At 37.6% G+C, this 26,482-nt stretch overlaps 1 protein-coding gene across 1 annotated transcript; it reads right to left on the bottom strand.

Moving 5' to 3' along the window:
- On the bottom strand, window positions 1-26,304 carry gpr107 (G protein-coupled receptor 107). The gene is made up of 18 exons (XM_072672460.1): window positions 26,194-26,304; window positions 23,623-23,745; window positions 22,652-22,702; window positions 21,484-21,572; window positions 21,257-21,369; window positions 20,798-20,829; window positions 20,649-20,705; window positions 19,719-19,844; window positions 18,749-18,882; window positions 16,910-16,985; window positions 16,683-16,756; window positions 16,459-16,576; window positions 15,185-15,315; window positions 15,010-15,053; window positions 9,525-9,574; window positions 8,003-8,086; window positions 6,691-6,815; window positions 1-1,038 (listed from the first exon to the last, which is right to left on the bottom strand). The coding sequence occupies exons 1-18, from the start codon at window positions 26,290-26,292 to the stop codon at window positions 948-950; spliced, it is 1,617 nt and encodes a 538-aa protein (XP_072528561.1). The 5' UTR covers window positions 26,293-26,304; the 3' UTR covers window positions 1-947.
- Between the last annotated feature and the right edge of the window lie 178 nt (window positions 26,305-26,482).

Below are 26,482 nucleotides of genomic sequence, written 5' to 3'. Positions count from 1 at the left end.
TGAAATCAAACCATTGCACAATTTAATACTGAGGAAAAATGCCATCACTTCACCTAGCTTGTTTACAGATTTCCAAAAATAAGCAAAATATTTAAGCATGAAAACAAAAGTATAGCGCATGGTTCTGGGCAAAAAACAAACAAATAATAATAATAATAATAATAGAAACCCATATAGACCTTTAGTCTCACTAGTATTAAAACTGAACCTTCAAAATACCCAGTCCTTCCATTAATGTGCAACAGCAACTGCCTACATACAACCTCACATACCACTATTAAACCCCAAATAAAGAAAAAAAAACCTGCCACTGAAAACATGACCAAGATTCAGAATTGCATATGCCGTTTGTACCTTAAAGTCTTCATCTTTCTGTACATTTGTCTCAGAATCTGTACATTTATACAAAAAAAAACTCAGTTAGCTCAGTGTTTAAAAGGAGTAGTGATTTAAATTAGATTTGTAGGACAGAAATTGCTGGCCCTGCAGCCGTGTGTGTTTATGCAGAGTGTGTTGGATAAAGTGCCCAAGGACATCTCAGAACAAGAGATACCTTAAGGAGATTAATAATAAAAAGATAAATAAATAAAAACAAACAAACAAACAAAGGCAAAACAACCTGCGTTAGCTGATGACAAAGCACAGCACCAAGCACTTCAATCAGAACTACAGTGAAGGGAAGGGAAAAAAAATTGCACAGCGGCATGTCAGTCCTCATACTGTATGTGTAACATTTACAGAGATATACATATGGGCTTTGGACCCCTAACGTCTCAGCACAAGGTCATCTAGGAAGGTCCAGTAGGAATTTGACAAATCGGGCCGTCGTCCACATATCAGGTCAAGTGGACGCGGCAGTGAAGCTCTGTTTAAAAAGAATGTCCACCACATCAGTAGCTAGCCACAAAGTCCAGAGGCACCCTGAGTTCAGGGGACTGCATTTCTCATCATGCTGCGCTCTCCCGCTCCTCAGATGGCCCGTTAGACACCTTTTTCACCTTCTTAATGCCATCCCCCATGACTGTGGATGTAGTCACCCTGCGGAGAGAGTAGACTGGGGTTACAACAAGGTAAGAGATTTACAGCTATGGCTTTTCTGGCATAGACAACCATTTATGACAATATTTTCCATACCTGTCCATATAATATTACTGACTGATCTCCAAATACTCAATTTTATGTTTGAATAGCATTTTAAAAGCCACAAACAAAAATACCCTCACAAAAATAAAACACAAATTATACAAAATCGAATGTCATTAATAAAGCATTAATAAAACTACTATACATTAAAACGTCAAACAAAACCAAATGAACATTTTTGTAGACGTCGCCTTTGTGGCTAATCAACCAACCAATATTTTGTTCTACTAATAAATGAATAAATGAATACGTCTACTAATGCAGAGTTACTCTGTCTTTAATAACAAACAAACAAACAAACCAAAACCATTAATGTTGCCTCTGCAAATGTTTGGACGTGTTTGGACGTGATGTTTTGGTTGTTTTTGACTCTCAGACCTTGATTTAGCAAGTACAAGTATTTAGCAATAAGTCCTGAAACATGTAATTAGGAACAGTCAGTTAAATCAAACTTCCAAACATAAATGATTTGACTCTTCAAACCTTGTACCAACACTACATTGCAATGCTACTATGGAAATTGCTCTAAATGACAGTCTAAAAATCTGAGAAAGAAAGTAAGTTCTACATGTTAAGATCAGAACTATGGAGGTCAGGATGGTACAAAGACCCCCCCCCACCACCAAAAAAAACAACAACAACAAAAAAACCCTCAAGGAACTTCTCTTATGCTGGTACGAAAGGCAAAGAAAACTGCCAGTGGACTGCCAGACTGACCTGCATGAAGATTTAGCTGAGTCTAGCTTGCACAATGAAAGAGTCATAAGACGAAAACCTTACCTACAACCTCAACATTTAAAGTATGCTACAGAATATTTTGACAAGCCTAATGAATTTTGGAAATAAGTGCCGTGAACTGACGAATACTCCGCAAGTTGGTTTGGAGAAAACTATTAACTGCATTTCATTAAACATACCCCTTGCTAACCGTTTGCTAAAAGTACTTGTGTTGCCACCAGTGGCTTTGGCAAAACTAGTCCAATACTACAAGACTAAGTGTCCAATGAGGGTCTTTGTGCAACTCAATTTGAAAATGTAATTAATTCTGTCTAAAAACATCAGCCAAATCTTAAAAGGTCTTTAAGGGCTGGGTATCAGTGCTTTCTAGTCAACACTTTGCTTTTTATGATCAGCTAGAAGAACATTATCCTAGCTTATACTACTTCAGTGTTTAAAACCCTCATGTTCACTCTGAGCTATGCCACAAGCCTATGGTTAATAGATCAAGAACAAGTCTGAATTCTTTGTTTTCTGAGGCAACTTGAAAGTGACTGCTTGGGATAAAACCGCTTCTAAAAGCTTAACAAGATGTGTGCAAGTGTCAAAATGAAACCCGCCACTTCTGTTACTGATAATTACTTGGGTTTTGACACAGATTGGGCTGTTTTATGCAATTAAATCAAACCTCATTACTTTCTCCTGCATTTGGACATAGTAATAAAAGCAGGCTGTGAACACAGGGCATGATGTGTTCGCTTGCGGACTCAAAAAGGCAAGCACCTCGTAAATTTAGAACATCACATTGGCTTTAAATAATGAAGTGGTCTGAAACAATTTCACGATCCAACTCCCACCAGTGGTGGTTGCTGTGATTGCAACCAGAGTAAAAGGTGCCTTTCAGACTTGCTTGGCACCAAAACTAGTCTGGTCAGTATATTAATCATGTCCTTTCCTACAAGGGTAAGTGAATTTTATGTGGACAGTAAAACACCAAATTAGCTGGCAAGGAACTTCACACCACTGAGGTCTCTGTTCCTCCCTTGTGGAGGAACAAGTCTGATTCACATTTGACCTCAAAAGTTTGATCAGACAAGACAGGCTTATTGTTCTCTTTGGTTTTGCAATGGAGCAAAAACTTACTGAAAACTTACTGAGCTTTGATTAATGAACTTTCCAGCTAAGGTAACTTAAAAAAAAGTGTAGACCTAGGGATGTTGATGGTGGAACATCCTGCCTTGTTGGCCTACCACACATAAGCAAGGGTACAAGTTAAACACTCACTACAAAATGCAAAAAACTCCACCAGCACGTGGTCTGTACTGGTCCAGAATGGGACAGCCTCAGCCTCGGGCTAAGAAAAGCTACAGAGAGCGATGGCATTGAACAGGAGGCCAGCTGAACCTGCTCCACCAGCAGCACCTGCTCCTTCTTCTCCTGGGACCGAGCTGCCACTCACAACTTGCCCCAAAAATGCCAGGCCACATGGTGCCCACTTGAAGCACTGTTCGGCGCTGGCTTATGCCAAATATCTGGCAAAGGCAAGACGGCATTCTGACGTAATGTTCAATGGAGAAGTGGACTTATCTTATCTTATCTTATTCAAAACTGAAGCAAAATTCAAGGTAATAAATCCTTGTGCAATATTCTTCCAAATGACATGACTTCACTTTAGTCTGACAGGCAAAAGGACTTTAAAGGGACTTTAAAAGGATTTTATTCTTTAATAATAAATTATTTAACAAAATCTATTAGTTTAATTTAAGTTTTCGCATTTGAACAATTACATCATAGATAAAAATTCCCTTCCAATAAGTTTAACCCAGCTATATAACCCTCCCTATGAATTACTTTGATCATAATTTATGGAAAAAAAAAAAAACATAAATGAAAATAGTCTTTTCTGATATAACAAATGTTACACTATGACAATTAAGTAGTATTGACAGATAGGGTGGGCTAACAGCCAGTTAATAATTAATTCATAATAATTAATTAATTAATGAATAGAATCTATTAGCTATTCATTCTGAATGTGCAATAAACAAAAACAAAATAAATGGAAAATATCGGAAGTTAATATTGCCATAAGTAAATGGATTAGTAATAGTAATTTTGATATATGGTGGGCAAATTATGATCATACATTTATTATTTAATAGCATCTATAAGAATTGTATTTCACAGATGAAATTTTCCATCAAATAATAACACCAAATAATCCCCTCAAATAATAATAATAAGGTAATAACAAATCTGAATGTCTTGTGTTTATAATTAATACATGTGTTAATGTCGATAAATCTGCACTGATTACAATTTTCATCTGCCACCGAGCTCTATATTATGGCATGTTTTCAAGACCTGTCAGTCAACTACCTAAGCCACACTGACAGTTACAACATGCATAGTATGTCATGCATGTTAGCTAATTATCAGGATGGAGAGCAGCCTTTGCCTTTCCCATCACACATCTTTCCTCTGTTCCTCTTATGACTTAATGGGCACAACCAATTCATGATGTGTGTGCTACACTCCCCTTTATTCTGCCACCCCCCCCAAAAAGGAAAAAAGGGGCAGAAAATAGGCAAAGGTAGTCCATTGCCCTATTCTATTTAAGGTGAAGGGCTCAGCAAGCGAGGGAGGGAGGGATTTATTGAATTTGTCTTGAGGCAGGTGGGACAAAAAAAACAGCATGGAAGAAGGAGGGGTGGGTAGGGGAATTGTGCAGATGAAGAACAAGGACACCATGGTGCCACAAAGCTATTTCTGGTTGGGTCTGGCAGGGAGGGACAGAATATATGAGCGAGCGAGAGAGAGTGGGGGGAAAAAAGACCAGAAGAGGAGTGGTGTTTGTGCACCTAAGTGGCTTTTTCTTCAAATTGTAAATTCCTATTACACAAAGCCCCTGCCCTGGCACTGTATTAAAACCACAGTGTATACCGTGTGTGTGTTTTCCACATAGCAACAGGAACCTAGTCCCAATAAAACATGAACTGTCCTGCCTGAGGAAAGTGAATTAAAATGAGGACACAGTGAGAAAGTAATGAGGCAAGGCAGAAATGGCGAGGCCTTCAGAAGAGAGAGACATGTCTACCAGGAGCAAGGTATATCTCTACAGGAGCAAGGCTGTCTTCATGTTTGTGTGAGCAGCACAGGTGCTCAAACAGCCAGCTCCTGTAATAAAGACAGCTTCTTCCAGCAGGCCCTGCTGGAACCCTCTGGGTTTCACCTATAACCAAGACAGGTGGTAGGACAAGCCTTGTGTGCATGTGTGTAGCCTGGCCAGCAATTTAGCTCAACTGGGTGATGATTCTAAGTGGGTGATCTTCTTCTAAGCCACAGCACATGACTTTGCTCATCATATCAGTGTTTCTGCTTATATATGTGATTTATGAATAGTTCAAACTTAATTGTAAAAGACTGTGGCATCTTTGGAAACTGAATGACCAACACATGACCCTCAATCTAACTTATGATAACTGTCTTCATGTTGGTTATAAAAGCAAAGCAGGACCTTGATTTTTACTTTGTTTACTTTTAAATTTATTAAGCACAGGTGCCATTTAGTGATATTTATTGTATCTTGTGTTTTAAACACGTTCAGAAAGGTCTTTTAAAGCCTCTGTAGTGCCCTCTCTTCCTCTCTCCACTGAGAAAAGCTCTCCATTAAGAACTCATGGGGGACAGCAAAGTAGCAGAAGCCTCCTCTCAACTGCTCTCTGCACTGTCCTCAATAACAGGCTCACTTCAGCCATGCTGGAGAGCACTACTCCAAAATACTGGAATGGTGTGTATTATACTTATTTCAAAACACCATCAAAAGTACTCTCTACTTCTCAAGGGACCGCACTCAGGAATGGAGACAGGTATACCTATTAAGGGGGTGCATGGATTGATATAATTATTACCCAATATTTAATTACTTTTACATTAATGTATACAGCAGAGGCTCTTATACAGAGCAGAAACTCATTTTATAATAAATCAACCAATTCAATATTTGATAGGTAAATAAATTACAGAAATTACAGAAGAGATTTCACGGTTTTCCTTCCTTCAATGCTGCCATTAAGTTTCTGTTTATTCTATTCTATTTATGTTCTATTTATTTTTATTATTATTATTATTATTATTATTATTATTATTATTATTTTTGGACAAAAACAAAACAACAAAACAAAAACCTACTTTACAGAAAATCATGTTTCACTCTCACAGTAATGTCAATGTCAATAAAAAAAGAAATTTATTTATAAAATAATTGTAATTCTTATATTAATTAATATAATATAACTATATAAATGTAAAATAACTGCATACATATTCACCGAGTCCAGGAGATGGATACAAAAAATTCCAAGTCACTGAACATCCCCTGGAGTTTAGTTAAATCCATCATTAAGAAACAGAAGGAATATGGCACACAGGCCGTCCTCACAAAATGAGTGACCGTGCAAGAAGGAGACTAGTGAGGGAGGCCACCAACACCCCCATGACTACTCTAAAGGAGTTCAAAGCTTCAGCAGCTGAGATGGGAGAGACTCTACAAACAACAGCTGTTGTCCAGGTTCTTTACCAGCAAAAGTTTTATGGGAGAATGGCAATGAGAATTTAATCTCGGCTACAGTAAAAACAGATTTTACTTTGAATAAATATGCTTTTACTTTGACACTGAAGTTTTTTCTTATTGTAAATGATCATTAAATATATAAAATGCCAAAAATATACTGTCACCTAATCCCTGTGTGTACTGGTGACTTTGTGTTTGTGCATACGTTGGGTTATTAACAGCACATTTGACTAATGTTTGATGTGTGCACATCTTACACGTCGTCCATCTCCATGTCCTCCTCATCCTCCACAGATAGCAGCAGGTAAGGGTTGTAGGAGGCTGGCCGGAACTTGTGCCCAGTCAGGACGAAAAAGGTCAGAGTGGCCAGCTCGTCTAGCAGCTGAGGAAAGAACAGTAGGTGTGTTACACCGCAATACTATTACAATCTAAATGTTCCTATAGTTCTTTATGGGTCTATCCCCAAAAAAAAAAAAAAACCCAAACATCAGCTGGTTTGTGTCATCACAACAGCTCATAGATGCATAGCATTGCCCAGTCTTGTTTAGCCAAGAATTGTTTTAGCTCTGTAACAACATTTTAATTATTTAATAATCAAGTTGTGTTCCTCTTGGCACAGTGTGCAGTTAGCTAGCTGAAGAAATTGTTGCCGGTCAGCAGAGTTAGCTTTTAGCCTCAAACCAGCTTCCCTGGGGTTTCTCGTTCTAGACTTTTGACGTTCTCTTATGCAGACGATGGCATATATTGAACTCTGATTATTCAACTATGCCACAGTGAATACAGTTTTCCATTCCACGGCATCTTTAATTTGAAACGTCACTAAACTGACCTCTGTCCAGCAGCTTTCTTATGCTGTGGGCGGCAATTCGCTGGAATGATTCAGGTCCACTTGTGCCCTTACAGTTACTCTGACTGGTTATCTCTATCTGGTGATGAAACATTTCTGTCCTGATGGGGTTGGTCTCTACAGGGGAGAAGGGGCTCACTGACTGGTTTATAGAGTTTGAAAATGGTTTAAATGTGCTAGGACGTGTTATCTTACTGAAATAATAATGTGTTTAATATTTAAGTCTCACAAACAAGAGCTAAACTTTAATTGAATTTCTTAGCCAAGGGTGGGCAGGGTCAATGGCTGTGCACTCAAAAGACAAAAATAACACAAAAAAACTTTTTGACCTCACCTAAAAATATGTCTTATTTTAAATTGTGTAAAATTCAGATTTGGATGTGTGAAAAATAATGTTTAAATTTCATACGAGTTTCTTGTAGCGTAATTTTGAACATTTAATGCTAATTATTGACAAGGTGTTGACAAGGCTGCATTTTCTTTTCCATTATAATAAATTAATTAGAGCAGGAACAATTCATTGATGAACAATTAATTGTTAGTTCATTTTTTTAATTTCCTGTCCTGCACAGTTTTTCTTGACACAAACGATTTAGATTTCACTTAGACATATTATGTCCTGAGGCAAAACTGACATGCATAGCCAATGCATCGAAAAGGTCAACATGTATTGCGCTGGACAGTGGAAGAGGTAGAGGAAAAAGAAAATGTTCTTCACTCACCTGATATAGCCACTTCCACTGGAAGGGGACAATGACCTTGATAAGGATGGCAATGATACGGGTGAAATAAATGTAGCACACAATCTGCAAAACAGAAATAAGGTTATTCATTATAAACAAGTACAGAATTTGTATTAAGACACACTTAAAGCAAGTAAAGAACGGCTTCTATATAAAAGCTGTGTCTTTCTCTCACCATCTCCATAAAGGCCATTACACATTTAATGCAATCTGTTTTGTGTAAATTATTCATACATCAGGAACTGCCCTTCACCAAACGTGATTGGTCAAAAAGCAAACAATTATTTCTTCACCCCTGCTCTTATTCTTTTTCGCATGTGGCAAAAGCTCTCTCCTTCACAGCTATCTTTCTGTTGTTGGCATCTTAACAGCCAGCCATGACTACTCACAACTAGAAGTTTTCATTGACTTCACTCAAATCACTCCCTTTTCCTTATGTAGTGCACATTGTAGGTTGTAAAATAGCAGCACCTCCATCGAAGCAGTGCATGATCGGTCAGATCTAAAGTCACGTAAATTCAGCAATCGGTTAGACAAATGTCTATTTAACACTGAATTTTTGTGGAGTATTTCGGTTTTTAAGAAGGGCACTATAAAGGGAGTATGTGATTTGAGATGGTGTAGTCTCAGAAACTGTGCAGGTTAACAGTGAAACTAGTAGAGTTTTATTGTGGAGATTAAACTTTCAGAGTGTTTCTGCACACAGCTCACAGCTATAGCAGTATGAAAATTAAAACCTTGTTTACAAGTGATTCAGTCCTCCTGAAAACAGTCTGCCCACTCGTGTTTACTTTTTTTAAGCCCAAACAACAACAAGAAAATAAATCTTACTGTGGCTGCTGTGAAAAATCATTTGACAACATTAGACATTTTCATCTTGTTTATTCGGGACACATTCAGTGTGTAACTGCCTTTAGGTCTAATAAAGCCATTGAGCTGTATTAAATACTTAATGTTTTCAGGGGCTTTAAAAATATTTAGAGGAGTGCTGCTGGAGAGAAATATAAATCGAAATATAAGCGAGAGGGAGGAAAAAAGTGAAAGGCTGGAGGACAAAAGCTGACATGTTTATGAAATGCTCCACAAGACTGACCCAACAGCACAGAGTGATCTAGACATCAGAGAAAATCTAATACACTCTATATCATCTGACTTATTTTAGTAAGAGTGACGTCAAACGAGAAACACATGCAGACCAATGAAACTAATAAAGGATTCTCTGGAACAGCACAGCGGGTGGATCTCGGAGTGGAGAAGAAACTGTAATACCATAAATCAAGGAATCCAAATCACATCAGTTAATGCTCGGGTCAAGCAGAACAGACATCCAATATAAACCAATAAAAAAACCATGAAATGAGAATGAGATCTACAAAGAACGGCCTGTTAGGTGAATTTCCATTTGAAAGATAGAGTGAATGTGTGGAGAAGGGAGATTGTGGAGAGTGGGTGAGAGGGAGAGAGTGTGTGACTTGAGTGTGTGAATAATATCAGCACTTACCATCACATAGTAGTGCCTGAAAAGCTTCAGCTGAGCTAGATTGATGGCAGCTATTAAAAACAAATGAGATATGACAAAAGAAAACCATTAACCATTTAAACATATTTGACCTCTCAAGCACTGAAAAGTAGGCACTTTGCTATTGTGCACTGAAGACTTCTATACTGTCAACTAGCACTTTATTAGGAACACTGCTTGTAATGGGTAGAACTTCCATTTGTTCTAAAACCAGCTTTGATTCTTTATGTCCACAAGACGCTGGAAACATTCCTATGAAAGTCTGGTCCATGTTGACATGACTGCATCACACAATTCCTGCAAATTCTTCAAGGGCACCCAACATACTGCTATTCACTTGTTCTACCACAACCCAAATATGTTCTATTGGAATCAGAGCTGGTAAGATCAGTTCAGTTGAGATCAGTTCTTCCCGGTTTCTCCAGGAAGAAAACTGAAGAACCCTGAATTTATTGCTGTGTTCATAAAACTAGTTTGAGAGGACCTTTGCTTTGAGACATGGTGCGTTATCATGCTGAAGTAGCCATTAGAAGATGGGTGAATTGAGGTCATGAAGGGATTAACAAGCTTGGCGACCATACTTAAAGCGGTGGCATTCAATCGAAGAACCCCACACCATTACACCACCTCCACCAGCTTGGACTGTTGACACCAGGCAGGTTGGGATCTCTGGATCCATGCCGTTTGTGCCAAATTCTGACCCTACCATTTGCATGCCTCAGCAGAAATCTGCAAAATGTAGCCTGATCTGATGAAGCACAGTCTTCAACTGTCCAGTATTAGTGGGCCTGAGCCCATTGCAACCTCATTTTTCAGTTCTTGGCTGAAAGCATTCAGAGATGCTTTTCAGCACTGCCACTAACTGGGAGTTTTTTTTTTTCCCCTTTATGATCCCATGAGAGACTGGGGTTTGTCTCCTGGTCTGGGTGATGATGATACACTACACCAATAATAAGAGTCCTTGGGTAATCTATCGAGTAATCTTGTAAGTTAAATAGTGTAACTGTTACTCTTCAGTAAACTCAAGAGAACAGCAGCAAACAATATTTAGTACTCGCAAAGGTACCCTTTTAATATACAGACATTACAATTTTAGGGAGGGCAATCCCAATGACCCTCTGTGGTCCAACCTTCTTTAGTGTTTTCTGTTCAAGATAATTTAGGCTTCAATAGCAGAATATTATACAAGGAGTTAAAACACTTATATAGTACTCAGTGAACATGGTACTTATATAGTACTTATATGAACATGGGAGTATGCATTTACAACCTTTATGGGAAGAAACACTGCACATAATAGGTAAATAGATTGGGAAGATGTCTGCTGAGCAGTAGGAGAACAGAAAGGCTGCGACGAATTTAACCAAGGGTGAAATCAGAATTTTTACCACAGGCCTAGTATCAGCTGCAAGGGTAATTTTAAGACACTGCAAGTTTGTCATTTGGAGTTTACTGAATGTACCCTTCTTCACATGTGCATTCCTAGTCACATGATCTTGAATTTTAATGTTTTTTAGGTGCAGTGTCAGACTGCGTTGCAGTCTAATCAAAGTGTGGAAATCTTCAATTACAAACCCACTTTCTTCAGTGTCCCACTTTATACAAAAAATTAATGCTTGGAGCCTTCATAATCAGCAAATTAAGATTCTCACCATGGAAAATCTAATGAAACCTCAACTCCTGTTTTTATTAAAAAATAAAATACTAAATCAATCATCAATGTATGCCTCCCTTTTATTAAAACTGACTGATTCTAGCATTTGCTGAAAACTGTTGCAAAAACACTTCTGTTTCATTCTGTTTATTTCAAATACACCACTGGTGTAAATCCTTCATCTATTGTCTACAATTAAATAAATAAAAATGTACATATACAACAATCAGCCACAACATTATTGCCACTGACCAGCGAAGTAAGAAACACTTCATTGACCGTGGCCTGTCTTAAATGAGGAAAATGGTCATTTGTAAGAATTTGATGGCTAGAAGACTGCTAATGGCTAGACGACTGGGTCAGAGCATCAGGCAGAGCTTGTGGAGAGTCCCCCTTATGCAATGGTTAGTATCTACCAAAAGTGCTCTAAGAAGGACAACCAGTGAACCGGTACCAGGGTCAAGTGCATCTAAGGCTCATTGATGCGATCCATGGAGGCCTCACCTCACAACCTATAGAACTTGATCTGCTGCCAACGTCTTGGTGCCAGATGCCACAGGACTCCTTCAAAGGTCTTGTGGAGTCCACGTCTCAAATGGACAGAACTGTTGTGGCAGCACAACTCTATTTTATTTTGCTAATGTTATGGCTGTTTGGTGTATGGACTGTAGAGACAAAGCGTGTGTTATCTAAGCTAGTTAAAAATCACAATGTCCAAGATGAAAGTGAAGTGGGCCGTCTTAAGAGTTTTCATCTCGGTTTTCTTTTTTTAAACTACTTCTGAATTTTTAGAAGAGTAAGGTCCTTCTTCAGTGGAACAAAGTGGGACACACACTGTGGGGTTTAGGGAATAACCTGTTTCATCACATAAGTACTGTCTCTCTCTCACACACACACACACACACACACACACACACACACACACACACACACACACACACACACACACACACTCTAATAACATTAGCATGTTGATGAAGCCTTAACAACAGGGACACACTTACACGACACCCACCAGGGGAGGGGAGGGAAAAAAAAACAAAAAAAAAAAAGGAGAAAGATGGAGAGACAGAAAGGCTGCATACTAAACAACACTGCAGAAACCCCACAGAGAGGGAGCAGCCTATACAGCTGCAACAAATCTAATGAACCCAGATGTAGCCTGGGTGTACCAGTGGTATATTAATGCTTTCCAGTTCTTCCTTTACTGAAAATGAAGCCCATCAGTCAAAACATGTTAATATTTATTTATATATATATATATATATATATATATATATATATATATATATATATATATATATATATATATATATATATAAAAAGTACGCAATAAAAAAAAATAAATCGGAGTAAAAGGAAAAAGGACTTTTTAATGCAGTCGGAACAGTGGGATCTAAAGACTAAAAAACTGCAAATTAGCCACTGTCTGCCACCAATCTGAGTGTTAACTATTAATTATTTAAAAAAAAGAATTTAGGAGAATAATAGTATTACAATATTTTAATATACTGATAGTTTTGTACACCCCTAGTAATAGAGAGCCTGGAGCTCTGCCACAGCAATATTAGTGTAGACAATGGGGACAACGGTCACAGTTCAGTACCTCATAGCTTGTCCTGAAAACGCAATTTAATGCTTTACTACAGTGGTGTAAAAGTGAATTACACTCCTCAACTGTAGGGGGAGCCCTGGAGCAAACAATAACAAACCTTGCATAATGCAGCTTTAAATGTCATGTTTCAGTGCTATTAGAATAATAATGACCACTTGCTCAAATTCCTACTGTGTCACTTTGAGGTATGGAGTGATTGTGTGTGAAAAGGGCTAGTTTGGTCAGGTATGTTCTCGATAACAGAAACAGCATGGCCCCCACACTGCAGGTAAAAATCTGTGGCACTATCTGCAGCTCTGACGGAGATGTAGCTCAGGACACTCTCCCTGCGCTGTGACATTTACGGTCTTTCCAGCATCTGCTGTCTCCACGGGCGACGGCGCAAGGTGGTCCGGCTCTTTCCAGTTACACCACTGTTGGCACGAGTTGTTTTTTTCCTTCCATCAAGGTCATTAATTCAGGATTTTCTGGTGAAATGCTAACAGAAAGGTACTCTTGAAGAGAACAACAGATCCAGATGTGGAGTTTTTAGGGGTTTATATGTTGGTTAATCAATCGTGAGGTTCCACATATTTATCGCTATTAGCAAAAATCCCACTGATGAATTGTTATGGTTATAATTGGCTTTACTGCAAAGAGAACTGATTAAAAAATAAGAAAACTTCTTACCAATCAGTACTGTTTAACTAAAAGTACTGGAGTGTGTTAAATCTTATAGGTTATTAAATGACATACGTTAATATCAACGGCTGCAGAAAACATGGAGAATGCAAAGTCTCAACGGTAAAGCGCCTTTGCAAATAAATTTTTATAATGATGTGTAGCTCCGCCCACCCCCATGTTTTAATGACAAAACAGCCCAGTTTTCTCCTCTAAGCTGCCCTTCCATCTTCAGTGTCTAATTTCAACCGTTAGTTGTTCCTGGGCAAATATTGATATATTGTTTATATCCCCCCTCCCAAAAAAATCGAATTGTTTAAATGTTACACTGCTATATTGAAAGAAGGCAGGGTTACACTTAGTAGTGAAGTGATGGCCTCGGCCGGAAGAGACTGGTTGTCTGCAGGACCTAAGTCACATAATTGTTCTTCATAACACAGAGTAACTGAGCTGTAGCGGAACTTGCATGAACTGCACTTATACTGTTAAACAGTTTTGGTGTATTTCACACAATGGAAAGGAACGAAAGCACAGCGTTCATGTTTTCAACAGCCATTGCTCCTTTTAAATTTTTGCTTAATTTCTATAGAATGCAAAGGAATGGAACCAGTGTTTTAATCCCCTCTACAGGGGTTTAACAAATGAATTCAGTCACTGATAGTGAAACCTCCACAGTACAGTGCGAGCTATGACTTCATACAAAACCATAAAGCACCACAGACATCTTACTTCCCATCATGACTAATGTAGGTCTCTGACTCGTCTAATACACTTGACCTCCAGACAGAAGCGGGATTTGATTTTTGTATGGCTTTAGTATTTCATTCATCCTCAGTCTAATTCAATGTGGCCAGGTACAGACCCGAGAGACAGCAAAAACTCATTTTGCGCTGTAAAAAACACAGCTTATGAATTAGTTATAGAAGACAGTCAACCGTGACAGAACCATGAAGCACAGCTACCAATAAAAGCATTTAAAGAGTTCAAAAATAAAAGATCCGACCCAGATAGAGGACTTCCTACTATCTGTTACCACACAGTTCTCGTGTAAATATTTAAAAAGCGTACAGACCTTCCAATACCAGTATGTGTATAGCTCTCTACTGGAGTAGGATGTAACCAAAATAAGAAAGGACTGTCATTTTCATCATGACATGATTTCAAGGTGTATAATGATATCCATTTTCAGGTCTTACATGATTTTGAATTTTAAGGTCAGCATATTTGATTGTCCATTTTCAAAATGGTGGTCTTACAAAGTAGTGCGAAATGGCAACAGTACAAATCACACAAAATATGCATAAACCAAAGCCAGATGCATCCTACACTAGAGATTAAATGTGTTTAGGATTTTTTTTTTGTGAATCATTGTAGGTGTGGGTTAATTGGTAGGTTTTGGAATAACGTACTTAAACTGGCATTTGAAATTTGCGCAATAGAAAACAAAATCAAAGACAAATTGTTAAACAATTATTAACAATTATTAAACTCATTGCACAACACAAACTAGAAAATCACAGGGATGACACGGAGCCTACCTTTTCCATCCGTTGCTGATGCCTCTTGCAAATGTCTGATGGACCTATAAGTAGAAATAGCAATTAAAACAGGCTCCTTCCCAGTTGCAAAGAAACAGTTAATCAGTACTTAAACGTTATATACTCTAAATAGATCCATGTGAAATGTTGAAAAAAGCTTCAAACTGATGCCTACCAGACAACAGGAAAGAGAATGGCTCCACAGCACAGCAGGTCTACCAGGAACAGAATCTCCATCCATAGGCCATACTCACTGGAGCCTTCCTCTGTGGATTCGATGATGATATATGCTACATTTGCCAGCACCTGGAACCACAGATTAGATTCCTCAGATCAGTACATACACTAGGAGTAAAAATGGACAGTTCTCTCCAAGAGTGCCAGAAAATTAACGCCATTCCCCAAACGTACTCAATTGGCCAAGAGGTTTACATCAGCTAGAAGCACAATGTAGCAAACAAGCCATGAAGGCATACAATCTACTAATTAGCATCACACACTGCATGCCTAAATCATCCCACACTTGCCTCAAACCAGTTTAGATTGTTAAGTAATCTTACATAAAGGGAAGTGTGGGACAATTTAGGCTTGCAGTCTGTGTGACATTAATTAGTTATAATTTTGCATTACTTGTAGCTATCATCATGTATAAATTAGGGCACCTCATGAAAAACCAAAAGAGAGGTCTTAAAAGTAACTTGTAATATAATAATAAAAAATAAGAGGCAGGACTTTCAGAAGTCCTGGTCTTTAAAGGTGCTCTCTAGCAAACTTTAAATCTTGCCCTGATGTTTTGACAGCAAGGGTTTCATCCTTGCTCACCTCCCATGTAAATCAGACTTGTTTGGGATCTTGCCACAGTGATACCACCACTCACTTCAACAGTCTAGAGCAAACCAAACTAAAATAAAACAAACAAGACAAGCTCCTCCAAAATCTCCTCTAATGATGTTCTAATCACCTGCAGCTAATGTGCTACACCCAATTCTAATTTCAGGCATTTGTAGTAATAAATGTGTGGGGGGATCCAAACTTTTTCCTCATAAGACAATTAGCATTTCTATTAATGAAATTTTACAAATAAATTTACAAGACATTTCTTCAGTTGTATGTCTTTAGTTGTATTCCCTCATCATTCAAATAAGGATGAATTTCAAGAAGATAAAATAAAAGGTTTTAATTGAGTGTTACATTTTTTTTCCAAAACTGCATGTTAGCCTCATAGCTAACGCAGTAAAAGTGAATGAGGCATAAGACATGTCTTAAATGACTGACTACATTTTGAGGTAGAAAGTGTCCACTTTTACTGAACTGTTGGTTTTAAAACATTCATCTGAGCATTTTGTGTGTTTAATTAGTGTTTGTTTTTTTGTGTGTATTCCACATGTCATTCCTTAAAACAGCCAAACAAAACAGGGAAAACCGCATCCCAGTATCAATTGAAATTACCTGCAGAGGAATGACAATCATGAAGATCTTCTTGTCTTTGTCTGACAGGATGTGTTTAACAAAGGCCCAGCCAGTCCCTATTAAAGCTATAGTAATGAACAACAGTGCCCCCTTCAGCCTACAGAGAAAGCACAACGCCAAAATCTTAATAAACAAGCAAAGAATTTGGTAAAGAAGGAAATACACTTCTTGATATGAACTCATGGAGTTCAGACTCAACTTACAGATGTGTAATGTAATAGACCACAGCCCAGCCTTCAATAGGATAGCCCTGGTTGGAGATGTAGTAGTAATCGATCTGTAAAAATAAAGAACATTAACTGAATAATGTGAAAGAATCTCTCAGCACAGAAGCCAGTCTTAAAGAACACTTATGAGTATAGCTCCTGCACTAGACTAAATCAATCATAATGTATTTTATATACATACAGACCCTAAAATGTCAACTCACCGCATGGAAAATGAGGGAAAGAGACTTGGTGAATGGGAGAGCTGCCATAAGCCAGTGGATTTTGTACACATCAGAACTATAAAAGAAATAATAAAAGTAAAAATGTCAGAACTGATTTAATTTAATTATATCATAAGTGACTGAGCATATAGTCATTACCATTCATATTTGGGGATGATATTTTTTGTATTTGTGCCTCTGTACACCATATTAATATTGTGATTGTAACTGAAGTGCAGGCTTTCATCTTTAATTCAAGGGGTTTAAGGAAAATTTCAAAAACTAATAATATTGAATCTAAAGAATAATTATGAATCTAAAGATTATTTTTAATACTTATATGCATGTCCTTTGTTGTAAGTGACTTTCTGAAGTCACCAAATGCTCTAAATGCTGTTTTTTTCCCCTTTTTGTCTTGAAGATATGAGGTTAATATCCCAGAATATATATAAAAAATCCTAGATGCATGTACTTCCCAGCTTTTATGCTAAAACAAACAGACATACTTCAAGAAAACAAGTCTTGATTGATACACTTTGTTTTGGGGTAGGGGGAAATGTGAAAATTAGATGTCAGGTGAACTACTCCTTTAAACGTCAACAAAAATCTTACACACATTGGACATAAAATAACGCATGCATACGTTTCTGGTACTTGGACACAAATCCTCTGTTGTCAATGACTGCCTGAAGTCTAAAATGAAGTTTCCTTCTTTGAGATGCTTCTGCTTGTTGTAGGTCTGTCTGCCTTTTCGTATTTTTTTGTTTTTAGTAAGTGAAAAGCTGCTCAACTGGATTGAGGTCAAGTGACTGACTATGATATTTAACATTCAATTTCAGTGCCTCAAGAAGCTTGGTGTGCTTTCCCTTTTGTGTCCTTATGAATCTGTACTGTAAAAGCACCTTCTTATCAGCTGTGTAGGATCTGACTGAACTTCATCAGAAAGTATAGCTCTATACACAATGGAATTATTCTTCATCGGACTGCTACTTCCATCAGCAGTCATATCATTAATGAACACCAGTGACTCAGTTTTACTGGCAGCCATTCATGTCTAGGCCATAACAATGACTCCGCCATGTTTGACAGTTGATGTGGAATGCTTCAGATTACGAACCATTCCTTTTCTTCTGCATTTCTTTTTCACCAAGGAAAATATTCTGCATTCGTCTACTTCAGCTGTCTTCCATAGTCTTCTAGGTTTGTTGATGTTGCCAAGTTTGCCATTGCATTCTTTCAGAGGTACGTACCAAACTGCTGATTTGGCCACTCCTAAATTTTCTGCTATCTCTCTGATAGGTTTCTCTTGGAGTTTTGGTGACCTTGTTTACTTGTATCAATACCTCATTGGACCACATATTGAGAGTTCCCATGAATGAGTCTTCATGCAATATTTTTGCTGTAGCCTTTGCATTAAATCTACACTGAGGATCTACACTATAATCACATTTTGACTGATCCACTGAGGTGGTGTACAGACTTAGAATGATACACGTGTCAGTGTTCAAATACCCATGGGAATGATTGTATGAACATAACACTGTCAATTATAGACAAAATATCATACTGCAGTTGCAATATGCCTTATCCAATATATTAAAAACACATGGGTAAAACAGGACATGGATTATTTTAACAGACTTACTACTTACATTTGTTGGATAATGCCAATCAATAATTTAACTCATACAATCCTAGTCAGGATGACAAAGCAAACCATTTTTGTTTTTATATTGCAACCTTTTCTGATATCTTTGCTGCCCTCTACTGTCTGCCCTGTGTTCTTGTGTGCGTCCTTGCATCAAAAATTACAGATGCTAGAGCAAATCGTTCCTCTACCTGCGTGTGCGCAGAACATGGACCCAGAGTGTGCCGATGAGGAAGAAAAACACGGACATGCAGATGTAGAGTTTAGGTAGAGGAATCTCTCCAGCAGACAGAAAGCTGTCAGGGTTCTTCTCTTCTATGTGGATCTGAAACCAGGCAGGTTAGCGCAGAAAGCCACCATACATTATTTAAAAAGTTATTTACTTTGAAGGGGATCTACACAATGTTAGGCAGGTGATATTTATAAAACTCGTTTTGTGGCCACAGAGCATAACATAGCCTGGCTTATCTTAGCATAGACAAATTATTAAATTAGCAAATAAATTATTTTTTCGTAATGATTCCAGAGTCTTACTGTCTGCTCTTGCTGTCCCCTCTGTGTCCTCTTGGTTTCTATAGTTATCTAGTCGGTTGGCCAAGTTAGCTTCTAGCCTAGCACCTGGCTGGACCTTCTCCAGTTGGCCTAGCATTAACTAACAGCCTTTTTAGCTCCTATGATTAGCCTCGAAAGGCTTTTGCTATTGGGCTGGGTGTGTGTATGTAGTTAGTTAGAGGTTATGGAATTGGCCTGTTTTTTTTTAGCTCTGCTTTAAGGATTTTCTTTTGAAGAAGGACACAGAATTTGAGGTCCACAATATGTCAGTACCATGTACCAAACTCTCATGTTTCCGCTCTACAGAGACAAATACAGTTTAGCATTCTAGGGCACCTTTAAGAAACTGAATCAACTAATCACAAATAAAATAAGTTTGATAATACAACAATGACAACACAACACAGAAGTGATCTTTTATCAGCGTTCCCAACTGTCCAACAGTCTTGAACGCATCTGATCAAAAATGTACTGACATTCACTTTCTTAATCAAAACTGTAATCTTTAGTAGTTTAATGTGTAGTTTTACCATTTTTCAAATCTGAAAAGCTTAAAGCTTGGCTGACATTACAGTAATTATTCTAATCAATCTAAGGTTCAGCACTTACTTCGATGCTGAAAGTGAGTGCGCTCACTGATGAGACACCCTGATTTGCAGCCATAGAGGAGTAGCAGTTGTGAAAGTAGAAGTTGTAGAGGCCTTGCTGCATGTCTGTTGTCACATTAAAGTAAAACTGCAAAAAAAGATCAAAAGATTTCTTTTAAGCACTATCCACATTCTCTACAAGTGTGTGTGTGTGTGTATATGTGTATATATATATATATATATATATATATATATATATATATATATATAATACAATTTAGTCCATTTTAAAATACACTATATGGACAAAAGTATTAGGACTAATTCATTGTTTCTTCTGAAACCAATGGAAAAAAGCTTGAGTTTATCCTGATTTGTTGCAGTTACTTTCTCTACTGTCCAGGAAAGGCCTGGCACTATCAGGAACACGCAGGAGCATCTGTGTAGGAGCATCTTCCAGACATCCATTACACCACTGAACTCTTCATTACACTGACATGCACACACTATTACACTGCACTAATCCCCACCCCACAGTGACTGCATCACTGCCTTATTTTACTTATGATGCACTACTTTTATGTCACTATTAGTTCCTTATTTTATTATCATTTATTCTATTCACTCTGTTCTATGTATGTACATTACTGCCATTTTTGCACCATGTGTCATTACACAATACTGCCACTTTTTTGCACATTTGCTCTTCTTGTAGATGCTAAATGTCTTGTACTTGTACAGAGCAATGACAAAGTTTAATCTATCTATCCTATCTATTTATTTGCTTGGCTGTTGAGTTTCAAACAGTGTCAAGTTTCTCCCAAAGTTAACATTCTTTGCATTTTTTCACTATGAGGCTTAATTTATGGTTATCAAGTACACAGAGTTAAATAAATGTTTGAACAAAAGTGTTAAATCACTAAAATCTATAAACACTATAAAAACGACCTACCTGAAAAGAGTAGACATGGTCTTTGTCCTGCAGGGGGTAGGTGACATCTGCCTTATTCTGCCAGAGAAGTAATTAGTAAACTTCAGTACAAAAGCAGCCAAAACCATTAATCCTTTCAACTCTTAAGCATTTAAAGTAAGTGTTCCTACCTCAGTCACATCCCGCCTGGATTGAGTTTTTCCTAAAAAGGCCACAGAAGACACGGATGTGAAATCATACAATATGGAGTTCTAGGAGAACATTTTATTCATGTTTAACTTCAGTACAAAAATGTAGTTAAGTAGCAGGTTCTCATGACAATATTTGTATATGAATGTAGTTGTGGATCAGATTACAATGGAAACAGTTTTGCATGAGCCTCACCAAACACGTCTTGGTGGATACACTGTTTTAGGGTAAGGGGGTAAATGTGAAAATTAGATGTAAAAGTCAACCATTCCTTTCTACTTTTTGGGGGAAAATATTACACACATTAAGAGTAGAAGAAATGAAAATTCAGCCTTGTCTTAGCACTAGATGAAATGATCTAAACGCAAATGGCTTCAACATTAAGTGAACTCAAGCAACAAGTACATGATGAATGAAAGTCATGAGTTAAGCTGCCATACCATCAGACTGAGGTTTCTCAGGTTTTTTCTCCTCTCCATCCTCCTTAGTCTTTGGCAACACAGGAATGATGTGGGGGAACATTCCCTCATCTGCAGAAGTCTTCATTCTCACCCTTTGAGAGACAAAAAGCAAGGAACTAAATTCTACATCTGTTTTGGAGACTGAAGGTAAGTGAGACAATACCAACATTAGAAACAGTGCTTGATGGTTTCTAAGTTTAACTCACAGGTTCTTTTTGAAGTCCAGCAAGAGAAAGACCACAGCAAAGTCACTGCTAGGCACCTTTTTCAGAACGCAGTAATCAAGGCCATCATCCTGCATAAAGAATTTAGCATATTGCCTCATCACAGCCATTACCCAAAAAATATGAATGTAAGGTATGTATCGATACCAATCACTACCATTACTAAATAATCAATTAACATCTTTAAATAACCCTCAAGCAAGGCTGTAACTCTTAAAATATATAATTTGCTTCTACAACCTACCAATAAACCCAGTACAGGAGGAAGACAGCACTTAAAATTCTAAACTTTATTGGAAAAGTCATTTAAGGTTGAAAAATACACCAAAAGCTTCCTTGAGATTTTGTTGAATAATTCCAGAGCACCTTTCTATCCGGATCTTTAACTGAAAACTATTGCTATTCACATGCATACATGCAGCAATAGAGGGTATGCAATAATGTCATGGACCCACTGGAACACCCCCTTTAGTCTGACTGAGTGGCAAAACATTCAACAGCAGAGCTGCGTTTATTAGGGAAAACAGCCAAACCAGGACTGAAACAAGCTTGATTATTTCAAGTTAAAGGACTCGACAGCAATCCAACCAAACAACCATAGAACCGATGGTCCATGGACACTGATATGTTGCCAGGTATGTCCTGAGGCTCAAATCACACAAGTTTAGAGCCTCATATCGGAGAGCACAAAGTCGAGTGATTGACTGATTTCAGACTGGTTCATCCAGGTTTCAAAATAATATATATAAAAAAAATATATATATATAATAATAATAATAATAATAATAATAATAATTACACCCGTTTGTGAACTCCCACACGTTCCAGTGCCTGGATTCCAGTAATTTCTGTGAATTGCAGCAATCCATTTGCTTATTTTCTTTAGCCTTCTTCAGTTTTTGTGTTTTAGCGGCTTTTGCATTTAACGGTAGCGCTGCCACTCAGTCAGTCTTTTTGCCACTTAGTGCAGTGTTTCCTGTCAACTGTGATGTCACATGCATACCCACTATAGCAGATTAATAGTATGCATGTGCTGTAGAGCCTGATTATTAGGCTGAAGACAAACTTTTTAGTCCATCTGACAGCACAACAAACACTATAATAAAGTCAACAAATAATCAGTGATTGTTATTAGAGATAATTGTCTTACCAGATAAGTAGAGAAGCCGTTACTACTTGTGCGGTCCAGACTGAAACCAATCTGTTGCCAAGTCACAACAAAAGAGGAAGACTGCTTATCACACACACATGTAATATTGACATGTTGAAAAACATCACCATTACAACACACTGTGCCTAGAGTAGCTTATTTATTTATTTATATATATCACAAGCACTTAAAACACTGTACAGATAGAGCCTCCCTTTGTTCTCATAACAGCCTCAATTCTTCGGGACATGATTTCTACAAGATGATGTGGCGCGAACCTCCTCATTCCACTACATCCCAAAAGTGTTCTACTGGGTTCAGACTGGATGACTGGGCGAAAATACAGTCATGTATATGAAACCACTTTGAGATGATTGCTGGAAGAACATGGGCAACAATAATACTCAAATATGTTGCGGCATTTATGTGATAGTTGACTAGCATTAACGAGCCGAAACGAGCCAATAAAACAGTCCCCACACCATCACGCCGCCTCCAGCAGACTGGACTGTTGTGACAAGGCAGGTTGGGGCCATGGATTCATGCTGTAGGTGCCAAATTCTGACTCTACCATCCGTGTGCTTCAGCAAAAAATCAAGAGTTTAGACCGGGCTCTGTTTTTCCAGTCTTCAACAGTTTTGGTAAGCCTGTTCCCACTGCAGCCTCAGCTTTCTGTTCTTGGCTGACAGAAGTGGAACCCAAATTGCCCTCTGCTGTTGTAGCCCATCCTCCTCATGGTCCAATACACTGTGCATTCTGAGATGCTTACTAAAATTGTACAAAGTGGTCATTTCAGTTATTGTACTCTATTTATCAGCTCCAACTAGTCTGGCCATTCTCTGCTGACCTCTTATCAAAAAGACATTGCTGTCCAAAGAAATGTGCTGAAAACAGGGTCTTAAAACTGGGTCTTATATATCAAGTAGGGCAAAACAGGTTGTGAAAGCTAAACACTTTAAGGGGAGTCTTACCGTAGAGCTGTCAATGTCCTCACTTGGCACACCCCTCAAACTGAGACTGTCCATTTCTACACTCATGTATCCATTTTTATAAAACCCAAATGTGTTGAGATGGACTCTCTGACGAACGTCATCCTGAGGTAAAAAACAAAACATCTGTCCCATTTACCCAATACTGAGAAGAAAATATCAATATTATAGCATTACTGATCCATTAAATCCACAGTGAATTATCAATATTATAGCATTACTGATCCATTAAATCCACAGTGAATTATCAATATTATAGCATTACTGATCCGGTAAATCCACAGTGAATTATACATACTATAGCATTAAAAAAACATTAACTGGAGGGATTTATCATCATTCTTGCATTACTGATTCATTAAATCCAGGATGAATTGTCAATATTAGAGCATTACAAAAACATTAAAACCAGAGTAAATGTAATCATTCTTGCATTCCTGAACTAGCTAAAACAGCATAAATTATAAATATTCTAGCATTACTGAAGCATTAAAGCCAGAGTGAATTATCAATATTCTAGCATGAATCAAGCAACAAAATCAGGGTGGATTATCAATTATAGAGCATTACTGATTATTAAAACCAGGGTAAATTATCAATACTAGAGCTTTGCTAAAGCAATAAAACCAGGGTGAATTATCAATACTAGATTGTTACTGAAGCAATAAACCCGGGGGTGAATTATAGATATTTTAGCATTACTGAAGCAATAAAACCAGGGTGAATTATAGATATTCTAGCATTACTGAAGCAATAAATCCAGGATGAATTATAGATATTCTAGCATTACTGAAGCAATAAATCCAGGGTGAATTATAGATATTCTAGCATTACTGATTTATTAAAACCAGGGTGAATTATAGATATTCTAGCATTACTGATTTATTAAAACCAGGGTGAATTATAGATATTCTAGCATTACTGAAGCAATAAAACCAGGGTGAATTATAGATATTCTAGCATTACTGAAGCAATAAAACCAGGGTGAATTATAGATATTCTAGCATTACTGATTTATTAAAACCTGGGTGAATTATAGATATTCTAGCATTACTGAAGCAATAAAACCAGGGTGAATTATAGATATTCTAGCATTACTGAAACAATAAATCCAGGGTGAATTATAGATATTCTAGCATTACTGAAGCAATAAATCCAGGGTGAATTATAGATATTCTAGCAGGGTGAATTATAGATATTCTAGCATTACTGAAACAATAAATCCAGAGTGAATTATAGATATTCTAGCATTACTGAAGCAATAAATCCAGGGTGAATTATAGATATTCTAGCATTACTGAAGCAATAAATCCGGGGGTGAATTATAGATATTCTAGCATTACTGAAGCAATAAATCCGGGGGTGAATTATAGATATTCTAGCATTACTGAAGCAATAAATCCGGGGGTGAATTATAGATATTCTAGCATTACTGAAGCAATAAATCCAGGGTGAATTATAGATATTCTAGCAGGGTGAATTATAGATATTCTAGCATTACTGAAGCAATAAAACCAGGGTGAATTATAGATATTCTAGCATTACTGAAGCAATAAAACCAGGGTGAATTATAGATATTCTAGCATTACTGAAGCAATAAAACCAGGGTGAATTATAGATATTCTAGCATTACTGAAGCAATAAAACCAGGGTGAATTATAGATATTCTAGCATTACTGAAGCAATAAATCCAGGGTGAATTATAGATATTCTAGCATTACTGAAGCAATAAAACCAGGGTGAATTATAGATATTCTAGCATTACTGAAGCAATAAATCCAGGGTGAATTATAGATATTCTAGCAGGGTGAATTATAGATATTCTAGCATTACTGAAGCAATAAATCCAGGGTGAATTATAGATATTCTAGCATTACTGAAGCAATAAATCCAGAGTGAATTATAGATATTCTAGCAGGGTGAATTATAGATATTCTAGCATTACTGAAGCAATAAATCCAGAGTGAATTATAGATATTCTAGCATTACTGAAGCAATAAATCCAGAGTGAATTATAGATATTCTAGCATTACTGAAGCAATAAATCCAGGGTGAATTATAGATATTCTAGCATTACTGAAGCAATAAATCCAGAGTGAATTATAGATATTCTAGCAGGGTGAATTATAGATATTCTAGCATTACTGAAGCAATAAATCCAGAGTGAATTATAGATATTCTAGCAGGGTGAATTATAGCTAGATATTCCAGCATTACTGGTTGAGTAGCACTTATAGAAACAAATGAAAGGGTTTTACTGCACAGCATTAAGACTTCTGCTGTTTCCACTGCTCCAACCTCTCTATAAACGAGACAGGCTCCAGCATCATTTGGTACCCGGGGTCGTGAGGCTAGCTGAAGGTAACGTTAAAGAAACCGCAGCTTCGGAGAGGCACAGCAGGGAACAGGACCACTGCCAGTGAAACGCAGACTGCATCCAATTCCTCATCCAGTGTTTCTGTTAGACAGCTAAACTCGCCCCTCAGGACAACCCTTTAAAGCCACGGCCATGCTAAGAGAATTAGCTCAATGACAGACACACAGATTCACTACCTTAAGTATGAGGTGATGGAGCCGACACTGGCTTTCTGCAAAGAATAGCACAAAAAATAACTTAACACTCATAAACACATATCCTTTGTCGGTCGCCATTTTTAAAAGATGGAAAAGCTGCCGACAGTGGGAAGCACTTCCAGGTCTCGAGATAAACGCGTTGCACGCCGCACGACGTGGCCGCGTCCCAAATCATTCCGCTAGGGGCCCTTCAGCCTTGAGTATGCCAGAATTGCTTTAATAAGGCAGCACTGAGTTATTATTGTATTTATCTATTTTGCATGACCTT

The sequence above is a fragment of the Salminus brasiliensis genome, chromosome 1, assembly GCF_030463535.1.
Source record: "Salminus brasiliensis chromosome 1, fSalBra1.hap2, whole genome shotgun sequence".
NCBI lineage: Eukaryota > Metazoa > Chordata > Actinopteri > Characiformes > Bryconidae > Salminus > Salminus brasiliensis.
Note: the sequence above shows the minus strand (reverse complement) of the source record. Positions and strands in the feature narration are given on the sequence as shown.